This window comes from Nematolebias whitei, chromosome 8 (assembly GCF_014905685.2).
Source record: "Nematolebias whitei isolate Nwh7 chromosome 8, NemWhi1, whole genome shotgun sequence".
NCBI classification, from domain to species: Eukaryota; Metazoa; Chordata; class Actinopteri; order Cyprinodontiformes; family Rivulidae; genus Nematolebias; species Nematolebias whitei.
This window is the reverse complement of record NC_056505.1, coordinates 9,018,437-9,032,515: the sequence shown is the minus strand read 5'-3', so window position 1 is coordinate 9,032,515 and position 14,079 is coordinate 9,018,437. Positions and strand designations below refer to the sequence as shown.

Here is a 14,079-nt window from a genome sequence, read left to right as displayed (position 1 = left end):
TTCAGTTTTTTATTTGTTAAAAAAAGTTTGACACATCCAATAAATTTCATTCCACTTCAAGATTGTGTCCCACTTGTTGTCGATTCTTCACAAAAAATTAAACATGTATATCTTTATGTTTGAAGCCTGAAATGTGGCAAAAGGTTGAAAAGTTCAAGGGGGCCGAATACTTTCGCAAGGCACTGTACATTAATACTAAAATAAACTACTTAGTACTTGTACTACTATTCCTACGTCACGGTTTTTCACTTATCGCGGGTCTTCAGGGTACGGATCCCCTGCGATAAATGAGGGACTTCTGTACAGCAAAGTTGTTTCATATTTACGTCACGTTGAATGACTGTTTTTATGTTGTAGGACGAGCAGAAAGCGGAGGATGAACTCGCTAAGAAGAGAGCAGCATTTCTGCTGAAGCAGCAGAAGAAAGCTGAAGAGACTCGACTCCGTAAACAACAACTAGAAGCAGAATCTGAACTCAAACGAGATGAAGCCAGGTACATTTTCTCATCATGAACACAGGAATCGCATCTTGTTGTCCCATAAATTTCTAAAACGCACGTTTCATTTTAACACCAGGCGGAAAGCAGAGGAGGATCGTTTACGTAAAGAGGAGGAGAAGACGAGACGGGAGTTGATAAAGCAGGAGTATCTGAGGAGGAAGCAGCAAGAGATGTTTGAGGAGCAAGGCCTCGTGAAGCCCAAAACCCCCAAACCGAAGCAGAAACACAAACAGAGATCTGTTTTCAAAGAGGAACCGTCAAGCGATAATTTCTCAAAGTGCTCTTCTGCACGTAAGACCGTTAACGTTGCTGCTTTTATTTGTAGACGTCGCTCACTTTCTTTTTGCATGCTTTTGTTTTAAATGAACTTTTCGCAAAGTGCCAGTAATTTCCTTTTTCATATCCTATCAGAATGATTATTTACGTTATATTATTAGTTTGAAACAAAGCTACATTTCACTAAATACATTTTGAAATTCCTGACGATATGAATTGACACAATCAGCCGCGTTTCTAAAAATTCCAGTCAATTCAGGTTTCATTATAAAGCACATTTAAAACAGCAGCTGTTAACAAAATGCTTAACAATAAGATCAAGGCAGTAATTAAAAAAAAAAAACAGTCATTAAAAGGATAACAAATAAAAAGATTAAAGCACAAAACCAATGAGAAAATAAAATACTACATCAAATCACACTCTGTGATTTGATTTAAAAGAAGGGTATTAGAATAAGTTTGACATGTAAGACTTTTTTAATGTAATTTTTCCTGAATTAGTTAGATTTTCAAGCATCTCACAATAAATACTCATTTAATTACTTTCTGTTTCACATAGTTGACAACCTGAGCAATGCCCAGTCGGGCTCCAATCTGTCCCTGGCATCTGCAGCTACCAACGAGGCTGACAGCGTCAACTCTGGAGGGGCCGGCTCTCAGCGGTAAATTATACTCTGATTACATTTGTATCTGCAAGATTGTTCAGTTTATTAGGTGATGACATAAGATGCATCTTAATGGTTTTTTTCTTTCTGTTTCTTCCTGTCCAGCTGTGACTCCGTGGAGTCGTTTCCAGGCAGTCGTAACAACAGTCGAATTGCAGAGAGAGACTGGGACAACGGCTCCACTGCATCCTCCATCACTTCCATGGCCGAATACACTGGTGAGCGTCTCTCTGACACTACTAAGTTTGTGTTCTGCTCCTAATAATTGATCACTTGAGCAGGTCAATATGTCACATAAATTTATATCTCGTCTGTTTAAGTGTTTTGTGTTTTTCTAACTTGGCTGTAGATGTTCCAACTAAAGTGAATTTATTATGATTGATTAGTTTATCTTGTTGTTTGATGCATAATACTAAAATGTTTTTTTTTTTTTTTTTTTTAAAGGTCCTAAACTGTTCAAGGAGCCCAGCGCCAAGTCGAACAAGCCAATCATTCATAATGCAATCTCTCACTGCTGCCTGGCTGGCAAAGTCAACGAGCCTCAGAAGAACCAGATCCTGGAGGTCAGTGGTTTTTTTTTTTAACCCAACATGGAAAGATGTATCAAATGTAAAACAAACTTAGTGTGCCTGTTTTTTAAGTGTTTATGGTTGAAAAACTAATGTGCAATATTTCAAAATACAGTAGTTCCTCGTTTACCACAAGGGGACCCCCCCACCCCCCCCACGATAAGTGAAAAATCGGGAAGTAGGGATACAGTAGTCCAAGTTCAAGTTTCACTCCCACCTTCTGTGTAAATAAACAATTGTAATTTAAATACTGTAATATTTTAAATAACATTGCTTATTTAAAATATTACAGTATTTAAATTTAAACTGTAAAGAAGAGAAGTGCAGCAGGACAGCAAAGGGTTAACCCTTCATGCAGCAGCAGCCCGGAGCAGAAATGTACTTCTTGATCAATTACACTGTAACAACTGAAATAACTTAACACTTTTATATTTAGTGATTATAACAATTTTACGACATGACATACTTTGAATTTTAAGTTGGAAGACAAACGTCGATCTGCGCATGTGGACAGCAAAGGGTTAACGCTTCACAAAGCTGCTTCAGCTGGAGGAGAAATGTGGGCGTGGCAGAGGGCGGAGGGAGCTGCACCTGTGGGCTGCACACAGGTGCTAAATCATTTAAAATAATTATAGTAAATAAACAATCCATGCCACTCGTGTGGCTCATCCATCAATCAGCCAGCTGTGCGTCATGTCCACTCTTACTTTGAAAAAAACGCCAAAGAGCGAGTCCCCAAAAGTCGAACCGCGAAGTAGCGAGGGGACTACTGCATTCTTTTTGAACGAAGAAGTTGCAGCCCATTTGGCGAGCTTCATTTCTGAGGGAACCTCCAGAATGTCTGAACAACTATCACAATGATCTTCCCTGCATGAGGCGTGGAGGTGCGCCCTCCCTGTCACTTGAGCTTTCAACTTGTTCAATGTGAGACGATTCCTTTTCTGCATCTGTGATGCTTTTTACTAATAGTCTCCCAACAGTCGGAGCTCAGTGAGCTCACCTTAAACTGAACATTTAAAAATGCCACACTAACGTTTAATGCTGTTTACCTCTTTGTCTTAACTTCAACATTTTTGATGTGGATATGAAAAAAAATGGAAGCACTTATTCATTATTTATTTAAACAAATGTGTAACTGGTCTCTTATACATTAGTATGAAACGGCACAAAGCTGGTAAAAGCTGAAACCTAGTTGAGCAACACTATAAGAACACAATAATGTACGATATGAGAAAGTTCTTCCATTCAGTCTGTTTTTATTTGTGAATACTGATCTCAGAATCGGGGCTTAATTTGTTGAGCCGGATCCTGCCGGAACAAGGTCCGGGAACTCTCATTTTGACCGGGTGCGTTCCAGCAACTTGTTTGTTTGGATCAGGCAACTCAGATCTCCGCCCCTAAAAGTCCAAAGTCATCGTGCATTTTTATTTTGATTATTTATTAAAAATACAACGAGAGGAGACGTTGCCCAGTCTGTGGAGTGGTTATTACAGCTGCAGCAGGTGCACCAGCTCACACACGCTCCTGCCCAGCAGAGGCGCGGACGGCATGTCCTGCAGGGATGAAGTGCCTTCCTTTATATGGCAAGCCAAGTGGCCCATTAACAGCCAGACATGTGATAAAAGTGGCTATTAATGGGCCACTTGGCTTGCCATACTTTACGCGCAGCAGCGTCTCCAGACAGCTCTGAACGCGCACAACTGCTGATGTGAACTCACGCATACGTTTCAGACATAATAAATACAAAAGCTTGGCTACAGTTAAAAATTAAAAAAAAAAGAGAGGAATGCTTGATGTGTATTAACATTAATCACGTATCAAAACAACGGCGCTAATTTGTCAAAATAACAGCGATCAAAATGTTGAAAAGACGGTTCACTTTACTTTCATTAAACAAATGGATGGATTGTCCTTAGTTGGACAACTGAGAAGGAAGTTGTATTGAGACTGGACCAGCAGGAGCAACAACGCAGGAATTAAATCAGCGGAGAAGAGAAACGTGAAGGGGGGGGACGCTTGACAGAATCTGAGCTGCTTTATTCACACACAACCTGTTGTTGCTCTAAAGTAGTAATTGAATCATTTATAATGTAGGTAAATGCAGATGTTTAACAACCCGTTAACATAGGCTACACCAAAATGCAGGAAACGGCAACAACTTTATTCAAATATTTAATGTGGAGGAGGAGGACCTGCAAGCCCCCCACTTCCCCACATCTTTGTGTTCCGGCATCGACCAGCTCACAAATCAAGCCCTGCTCAGAATCCTTGATTATTTTTTTCTTCCTGCAGAGCTTTGACAGGGAAATCCATATTTGAATGTTTTTCTCCCCGTTTTTAAATGTACACGCACATTTCTTGCTATAATCCATTTCTTTCTTTCTTCTGTCTGACCTGCTCCTCCACCAGGAGTTGGACAAGTGCGAGTCCAACCACCTGATGATCCTGTTTCGTGATGGCGGCTGCCAGTTTCGGGCGCTCTACTCGTACTTCCCGGACACCGAAGAGATCCAGAAGCTGACGGGCACGGGACCAAAGAGCATCAGCAAGAAGATGATCGACAAGCTGTACAAGTACAACTCGGACAGGAAGCAGTTCACCGTCATCCCTGCCAAGACTGTATCGGTCAGCGTGGACGCCCTGACCATCCACAACCACCTGTGGCAGGCCAAGAGAAGTGCTGCGCCAAAGAAAAGTGGGAAATAGCTCAAGACCTGCTGTCGTGCGCGTCACCTGATCGCCATCCTGCTCCTTTCCTGAACGGACTGCAGTGAAGCTCGTCACCAAGTTTGGTCTAAAAATGTACCTGGGAGGGTCTTCACCTGGGCAACATGCAGACATTTATTTGGACCAAGGTAGAGAGACGGGTTGCTTCTCCTCCATGTGCAGGTTCATTTAGTTCTTTTGAAGCATGTGGCGTCGTTTCTCTCACGAGTCGTTTTTACATGAAGTATTTATTAGTTCAGCACTGTCGTGGTTGAGAGCTCAGCTGCAGCACTAAAATCCTTCCTTCTCTGGAAGTGCTTTCCCCTTCGGATAAATTTGGACATGATGGGGGGGGGGGGGGTGTCTTTGTACAACCCTTTAGACCCATCAGACTGCTGTTCCAACAACAATCTTGTCCAACCAGGCTGGCATTACCGTCTTCTGCCTCATCAGTGAGCTCCAAAAAGCTGCTTCTCTTTCGTATTTTTTGTCGGTGGGGGGCGGCTGCTCGGGTCCCCCCCCCCAAGACTTTTGTTGGCCTTTCACACATCGTGGTACTATCGTCTATTTATTCAACCGCTTTTTTAACTAGATTGTGTAGCACTGGATAGGTGTATTGCAAAAAGAAAAAAAAAACCACGATCCTTTAAGTACTTTTATTAGTTAAAACATCCTTTTAGTTAAGGGTGTGTAAAAAGGGGAGAATTGTAGGCTTTTGATACAACAAAGCTTTTTTTTTTTTTAAGTTTAGCTTTTTTTGTTTTATTTTTATTCAAGCGATGTGAGTTTACACCGATGTTGTTTTTATCAGAGCGTAGTTCTTTCTCCACCAGACACTCCTGGATTGTACAAAGGTGCACTCATGAACACTCGACAGCAGCTTCTTTTCATGCAATGTACCCCCCCCCCCCCCCCCCCCCCCCCAAGTGTTTCTGTCTCATCTTCACTCACACGAGCAGAGCGCACGCTCTTATTGTGAAGGGTGCTTCCTGCGCCGCTCTAACCCCATTCAAACGACAGTATTTGATATATTTGCAGAGGGGTTTGTGTGTGAGGGCAGGTTGGTGGTGGTGGTGGTGGGGGGGGGGGTCCAGTTTGGTTCCAACATTAAAGAACATTCCTCCAAGGTGTTGACAAACACTGCCACATCGTCTCGATTTTCTGTTTTTGTCCTCCCCCCCCCCCCCCCCCCCCCCAAAAAAAATCAAAAGTGCTTTTCTTTAAACCAACATTTGTTGACCCGGAACAACCAGAAGTGTTGCACAAGCACTTTACTTTCTGTTTGCAGACGTTTACCTTTGACGGGCATGAAAACTAATTCTAACACTGCTGTTTGACACTCCAAATACTCTTAACGTGGTTGAAGTAACGCTAAGTTTTATGACTGACAGCTGGAGGGTCTCCATGGAAACGACCACTGCAGCCTCCAGGAACAGCTCCATACTTGAGAATTTGCTGCATTTTGATGTTTTTTTGTTCGGGAGGTGGCGTAAATGAAAGTGTCCGAGTCTATTTTTGTGTTCACTAAATGATTGTATTGGCATTTGGTCATCACTTTTGTTACATTAGTGTACTTTTCATCCATGTTGATTTTTATCTCTGATCCCATGGCATCTATTTATTTTGAAATGGAAGCACTGAAACAATAAATTTTCAAGTGAATAAAAGTCACTTTTTTGTTTTTCCCTTTCGTTTTTGTTTTCCTTGATTGGTGCATGTTTTTATCTAATCAGTTTTTATTTTCTACTTATAAACGCACTGTTTTTAATATTTGCGTAACTCACCTTCACCTTTCTTTGATTCTGTTGTGATTTTTCTGCGTCTTCGCTGTTTTTCTGTTCGTTAGTGGGTTATAACTGTAGAGCTGAGGGTTTGTGATTTAAGGAAGTGGAGTTGTTGAAGCGTCTTCAGACCCCCCCCGGTGAAAACTGTCACACTGTCGGTCAGTTGAAGCGGCAGCTTTAGCATCGGCTCGTCACCATGGCGAGCCGCGCTCCTCCATGGCAGCTGTGTTTCATTGTCACGCCCGGCGGTTCAGGTGATCACAGGACCGTCAAACTTTGTAAACTTGAGTCCGACCTGTTCTGCCGTCAGTCCGACCGCTCGAGATGAAGGGTGAGTTTGTTTCTCTAACCGTTAAAGATCAAACGTTGAAGGTTAAAACAGTTGAACCTGTGCATCCCTCAGGCGCTGCTGCCGTCGCTCTGCTGCTGATGACCGCTCGTCTCTGCCGTCCCTGCCGCAAAGTGGAACCTGTTCTGATTTGTCAGAATGTCCTAGCAAGTGAGGCCTTTTTGATTTTTACATTTTTATTCAAACTGAGTCGGAAATAAAGACGCTGCTAAAGTTTTAGAGCATCAAAGCAAAAAAAGTGTAAAGCACCAGTAATTGGATGTAAGCGTTTCGAGGAGGTTAAAGAGATTAAAATGTCCTTTTGCTGAATTTATTTCTCTGTGGACTGTCTGGAGGGTTTAAAGCCCCTGCTGCTGCAGAACTTCTCGTGTGTCTGGTTCTGTGCGGAAGATCATGATCCTGCAGGTTAAACTTGAGCTCATCAACAGTTTTTTTACATAACGGCAAAAGACCATAAAGATCCTGCGAGCGTATAAATTTAAACAGCTGAACTGGTAATGCTAACTGTGAATGAAGCGGTCACACTATTGTGATCCATTTCTTTCTTCCGTACGTTTTTCGGCGCCTTTCTCGTTCCACAATTTTTGTGCTTTTTCATCAAATCATAAATCAGAACGTTCAGCTCTTTCAGGACGACCCTGCTATGGCGTTTGGTATTGGTGCAGCTTTAGCTTTTTGAAATATTTAGCCTTTTCTGCCATTTTTCTTCTCAGAGAAAATGAACTGAGGTCATTCCTTCACATTCACATATTTAGATCTGTTTACAACTTTTTACTGCTTCTTTCACATTTTGTTCTGGTTCAGCTTCTTAGTGCAAATGTAAACTTTTTTTTTAGCTTTCTCCAGCAAATTTCAGCTGTTTAATGCTCCTTTCAGATTCTTTCTGCAAGTTTCAGCTTTTTCTATCATTTCAGCTACTATTTACCGGTAGCTGTTTTATGCTGATTTGAGCCTTTTCAGCTAATTCCACATTTGTTTCACTCATTTCAACTTTTTTCAGCCTAATTCAGCTAAAATTTGCTCTCTCCACTTCTTTAAGCTTTTTTCTGCCTTTTTAAGCTACTTTACAGCTATTTATTGCTATGTAATTTCAGCTTTTTAAGCTAATTTACTAATTTTTTTGCTAATTTCTGCTTATTCCTAACGTAGGCTTGTTCTTCCATTTCAGCTACATGTAGCATGTAGCATCTCGGCCAGATAGGGCGGGGCAAGTCCATTTAGAGCTTTAAAAGCAAATAAAATAATTTTAGAATTAATCCTAAAATGTACAGGCAGCCAGCGCAGGGAGGCTAAAACAGGAAATGTGGTCAAACTTTGGTGTGCCAGGTAAAAGCCGCGCAGCAGCGTTCTGTACCCTCTGAAGCTGAGAGATGCACGAATCACTGATTCTTTTATAAAGTGCGTTACAGTAATCCAGCAGAGTGGTCACAGAGGCGTGGATTACTTTTAATTTGTCGTATTTTGTCACTGTTTGAATAGTACAGTATTTTGCAACTCTAAACCATTCTTGAAATATTTAAATGTCATAAAATTCAGATAAATTATTGGACCAAATACCAAAGTGTTGTCACTTAAAACTTCCTACATGCACCGAAATCTGGATCAAACAAAGAATGCATCACCATTTTAAATAAATTCTCTGAATCCTTTTTTTTGTTGTTGTTCTCAAAAGAAGCTAACTTTTGTTGCGCAGGTGCCTGAGTTGCTTTAAATATCTTTGTCGTTCCTCAGACTTTGAGCCTGGCTGTTCAACCATGGCTATTCTCCTGCGAAACGTTGGAGAAATCAACTCCACCGTGCTGCAAAGTGAAAACCTCGCCTCCATCACGCTCCTCACAAGTGACGGAGCTGGGATCACAAGAATCGCTAACGATGCCTTCGGCTCATTTCCAAATCTCCAGCATCTCAACTTGGACGATAACCTGTTGTCACAGGTGAGTCCCGCCTGGTTCAGAAACCCCGCCGTCCTCAGGGAGCTGCGACTCGAACGGAACCTCGTTGAAGGCTTGGACAGGTCCGCGCTGAGCGGACTCACAAGCCTCACAAAGCTCAGCCTGAAGAAGAACCGGATCCAGACCATCCATCCCGACGGTTTCCGAGCCCAGAGCTTGTTGACTGATCTGGACTTGTCGGAGAACCGGCTGACGTGGGTTCCACAGCAAATCTTCAGCTCGCTCGGTTCTCTCAGGTTCATCAGGCTGGACAAGAACCCCTGGAACTGCTCGTGTGATGCCGAAGACTTCATCGCCTCCATTAAAGGTCGGTGACATATGTGGCAAAACAAGTGGAAAACAACGTGAGAACGTTTAGAAACTAAAAGCCTCTGTCCTCAGGACTGAAGAGACGAAACCAGCTGAACGACTCGATGGGCGTTACCTGCGAGAGTCCTCCACCTCTGAAGGGACGGCCTGTGTGGAACGTCTCGGCGTGTCCAGCACCAACCACTTCCACCGGTACATCCGTCCTCCTCACTTCCTGTTTGATTCTGGTGCTTCTCCGTGAATCCTCCAGTAAGATCTTTGTATGAAAAATGTGTCTCTTTGCTTCCTGCAGCAACAGCTGAGGCAGCCGCTCCTCCAAAACCCTCATCGAAGACTGAAACCTCTCTCCAGTCCAGACCTACTGATCCACCTCCAGCAGCCTCCTCTCCCACTGGTACGTTTGACTCTTTACTGGTTGAATTTGTTTAAATGTTACGTAACTTTCATCCTTTTCAGCGGCGCTTTCATCATCAGAGACTTCTGTAAGAACCAAACCCTCTGACGCTCCAACACCTTTCTCCAAAAGTACGTCTGCAACCTGCAAAACCTGCTTTTTATCTTGGACGCACTTTTGTCCCTAAAGTTTCTGTTTGACCCACGTACCAGGTGTCTTTGTTAATGAAATTATACTAACAGACACGTGTCCACACAGATAACTGCACAGCTCTCTTAACTGACTCGTATTTAAAGATGTTCACAACAGAAGGTTTAGACTTTTAGATACAAAATCAGTGAAAGTTAAAAATGACTTTTTTCATGTTATTCCTGCGCAGTCTTTTAACACACTTGTTCATTAGATAAATACAGATAAAAATGAATCAAGTGATGTACTGTACACTTCATGTATATATAAAAAAAAAACATAAGGGCAAGTTGATTTCTGTTCCAATAGCACCACCATGTGTCCAGAAATAGATTTTATTTCAAATCCCTGAAAATGCATTTTTCCCTTTTAATACTTCAGTTTGTGCACAAATATTTTTTACTCTCATTTATTTACATGCAAAGTGTTTCAGTGTCATCACTTTCTTCTGGTTCTTTGATTTAGTGTGTAATAGTAAATGACAAGTTAATTCTTAAATATCCTATCCACCTTATTCCTCGCCCTCATGCTGCCTTGCGTGAATTATGGGCTCGACTTCCGGCATTTGTTGATGAGCAAACAGTACGAGCTAATGTAGTTTCTCTGAGTTAATTTAAACATGTATGAACGCCACCTGTCAGAGCTCCAACAGGACAATATAATCAGCCTGCTGAGGGCGAGGGATGGAGGACGAGCTGAAGAAGTGGCTGCAGATTAGATATACTAGTATATTTAGCTACTTCACTAACTCTGTAGTGAAGCGATGAACAACCTGGAAAGCTCTGAGGTGTATCAGTATCTAAGGTCGGTGGTGTTTTGTTAAGAGGTGGGACACAATCTAATTTACCTTACAGCAGACACAGAGCCCAGCCAAAGCCTTAAAGTCCTCCATCACTGAGCTTGGGTTAATTACAGAGAAAATCATAAAACTGAAGACGAACAAATACTATAAAGCTGTGTCCTCCATACACCTGAAATCATCCCTGATGTTCTCGTCTCTGTTTTCAATCCTTCGGAGGATCCGGCGTCTCTTCGGTGGTTCATTGTAGTCCAGACACAAAGTAGGATGCAGGTGCAGCGTTTCGGGTGGTTTCTTCAAGTTCAGATGTTTCAGCTACATTCTTCTTAATTCCTCGTGTAGGTAGGAGATGGAAACTATAGCTCTTTTAACAGGAACGCTCTTTTTGTTTTGTGTCCGTGTTCCAAACTCTGTTGTTGTAGCCACTGATTCAGTTTGGGCTGGTTGTTCCTGCAGCAGGTACCTGAACTCAGCACGGCTAGTTTAATAAACTTTATGGTTGTTAAATGAAAACGAAACAAAAAGAGCGTTTTATCTGCTAAACTGAATGTAAATTATTTTGAAATAAATCGCTCCACTACCATGGTTAACCGATTCTTACTGCTACTTCCTGTGTCTGACAGGAAGTAGTACCCAGAATCATTCATACAGTAGATCCCCTGGATTAAGGTGGATTCTGTCTCTCTCCTTGTCACCCTGAAAACCTTTACTGGCATTTCACCAGCAGGTGGCGCCAAATGAACAAAACTTGACCTTTTATTTTTTATTTTTACATTAAAGTCCAAGGTTTTAGATGTTGCTTTTTATTATGTTGGAGGTTTTTTTTAACATATATTTATTTATTTTCTGTTTTTGCTGTCAGGTTCTCATGTGACGTCACCATCAGGTATAGACTGCTGCACCAACCTAAAACCCACCAACCACTCGAGTGCGTTTAATTCTTCTTATCATTCAGTTAATATTTAAATCCTAAATAATACTCTTCTTTTTTTATATATCATTTTCATTCTAACTCCTAGATACAAAAACCCTCACCCTCATTGCTGTGATTGGTATGTGTTTTTTTTTTTTGTTGTTGTTGTTGAAAACTTTATTTTGTGCCGAAAAAACAACAACTCTGATGAAAATGTTTGTGTTCGTTTGCAGCCGTCCTCTCTGTGCTGCTGGTTGTCTCGTGCTTTATGGCTCGGGTGCAAATAAAGAAACGCAGCAACAAAACCGTGACGCCTGCAAGTCCAAAAGAGGAAGAGGAGGAGAAAACACTGGATGAAGAGAGCAGATCGAGTCCTGGATCCTCTCGGATCAGAAACTCGGAGGCGGCTTGGAGGAAACAGTTTTGTGGGATCAGAGCAAAGTCAGCAAACGCCGTGATCCTCACATCTCCGTTCTGCGCGCCTCAGAAAGATGAAGCGCATCTCCAAACTGAGACTGGAGCTCCATCTGAGGGTTCAGAAAACCCCGGAAAGGAGAAGCCGGTAACTGAACGTGAAGCAGAAGCAGGAGGAGAAGCTCTCTCTGATATTTTCACAACCACAGATGACGATGATGATGATCATGGAAATCTGTTTGAAAACCCAGAATGTGTTCATGCCAGTGCTGAAGTAGTTCCGTATCTGAGCATCGGTACAGTCCAGAACAAACCCAGTCCAGGCGAGGAGTCCACCGCAGGTCCAGGTGAGAGCCCACAGAGGGGAAACGTTATCAGGAGGGTTTCCACCTGGCCTCCGTCTGCAGCTCAGTGGCAGGCGAGACGTAAGATGGAAGAGGAGCAGGAGGCCGCCTTGTCTGCTGTTTGGACACAGAACGTGACTGTGAAGCTCTCGGATGAGGTGGAGATGATTGTAAACACGATGGAGCCTCTCACCAGCTCTGATCCCTACGAACAGGAAGAGGAAACACAAACGGATTCTGTTTTTAACACAAACGGGCCTTTCAACAAGCTGGAAGAGAAGATCCTGGACCAAGGTCCTCCGAGAAAGACGAGCACGGACATCGTTCACAAGGACGAGCTGAAACGTGGAGAAAGTCGTGCACACAAGAGCGGCAGCAAGGCAGGTGTGGGACAGGACCCAAAGCGTTCTGGGACCAGCAGGCAGAGGGAGGTGAACAGAGCTGTGCCGTCCGGTGGCACCTCGCCCGACGACGAGACTCTGCTGTCCGGGAACGAGTATGTCTTCATGAACCTGCTGCATGAGGTGGCTCAGAACAACGGCCGCTGGACACGAGAGAGGTGGAGGCAGACGCACGTCAACAAGCAGCGACGGTGAAACGCTGAACAGTTTGTATTCCAGACAAAAACATCTGCACCACATTTATGGATTTGATCTGCCACAAGTCATTTAGACGTTCAAACTATGTTCATTCTAAACTCTTACATCCGTCTACGACACCACAAAAAGAAAATCCTATTAAAATAGTTTAATTGAAGGTGCAGGAGCTCCGATATCTGTAGGATTTCAGACGTTTTCTGGAGTACAACTAGTATTTTATGTGAACCCTGAGTTCTGTCTCTGTGCTCAGTTGAGTACATTAAAACAGGCGATGAACGGTTTGTAATCGCTCACAATCCTCACTTTGAGTTCAAATAAAAACTTCTCATCAGAGCGTGTGGCTGCATGCAGCATTTATTTGTTCATACGTTTGTGCAGAAGAACACTTCTCTTTAGAAATAGTACAAAATGGAGCCACCTCTGGCAGACAACGACACAAAAACAAAGTGGAGGTAAACACGGTACACTGGCGTCTTGACAACATGCGTGTTCCATTCATCGAAGTATCAAATAATGGCTTCAACTTGCAAGCAGCTGACTTTATTATGGGGTTATTATCAAGCAATGTTCTGATAACTTTAGATAAGTTTCGTTCTTGGCAAGCTTTTATATCAAAACATGCTTTTTTAAAAGATAACATGCCCTTATTTTATTTGTCTGGATATCAGAAGACATGAAGTGAACTCCTTCTGGAGTGTTTGGATTTGCAGTGAGGATGCACATGAATCAGATCGGCTCACGTTTTCACTGCTCGGCTCTTTTGCCCTGAAAACTGACACTTTGGAGGAAATACTGGTCAAAGATCTACAGAGCGACTCTGTAAAAACCACATATGCAGAACGAAGCCAAAACTAAAACCAGAACCGTCCATCTTCAAACACTTTAACATAATTTGAGATGGAAAACTAGAAATCTGCAGGGTGTATCGTGCTGATGATGCACAGCGTCACCGTGCGTTTGTTGTTTTGGCTGAATGCTGTCGGTGTTTGCAGATTCAGATTAAAGGGTCATGCTGTTACACTCCACACGTCGCTGCCGAGCTTAGTGCAAAAATAGTTCAAGTTCTCTTCACTTATGACAAAGAAACTGGCAAACAGATACATGTGTATAAAGTTCATATTTACAGTGGTTAAACCGACGATACAGATGAAAATGTACATAATAATAAATTTAAAAAAACAATACTGACATTGTTGCATACCTTAATGAAGGCATGCAGTAACACAAAATACTTAATTTCCAAGATAAAATTGGAATTGAATCACAAGACAATAAAACTTGACTGTGGCTGTCAAATTATGTGCAAAACTTCCTACC

The 14,079-nt window shown here is 42.4% G+C and overlaps 1 protein-coding gene and 1 long non-coding RNA gene across 2 annotated transcripts in view; both read left to right on the top strand.

Moving 5' to 3' along the window:
• The window catches only part of camsap1b (calmodulin regulated spectrin-associated protein 1b), a 27,203-nt gene extending 22,265 nt beyond the window's left edge, over positions 1-4,938 (top strand). The window contains exons 13-18 of the mRNA XM_037680883.1: positions 358-494; positions 577-791; positions 1,336-1,438; positions 1,547-1,659; positions 1,886-2,004; positions 4,420-4,938. Of these exons, the coding sequence (XP_037536811.1) occupies positions 358-494; positions 577-791; positions 1,336-1,438; positions 1,547-1,659; positions 1,886-2,004; positions 4,420-4,716 (984 nt within the window). The 3' untranslated portion in view covers positions 4,717-4,938. The remainder of the gene's footprint in view (positions 1-357; positions 495-576; positions 792-1,335; positions 1,439-1,546; positions 1,660-1,885; positions 2,005-4,419) is intronic.
• Positions 4,939-9,235: 4,297 nt separating this feature from the next.
• LOC119413818 lies at positions 9,236-11,410 on the top strand. The gene is made up of 3 exons (XR_005186975.1): positions 9,236-9,302; positions 9,403-9,504; positions 11,355-11,410. It is a non-coding gene; the product is annotated as an uncharacterized LOC119413818 (long non-coding RNA).
• The last annotated feature ends 2,669 nt before the right edge of the window (positions 11,411-14,079 follow it).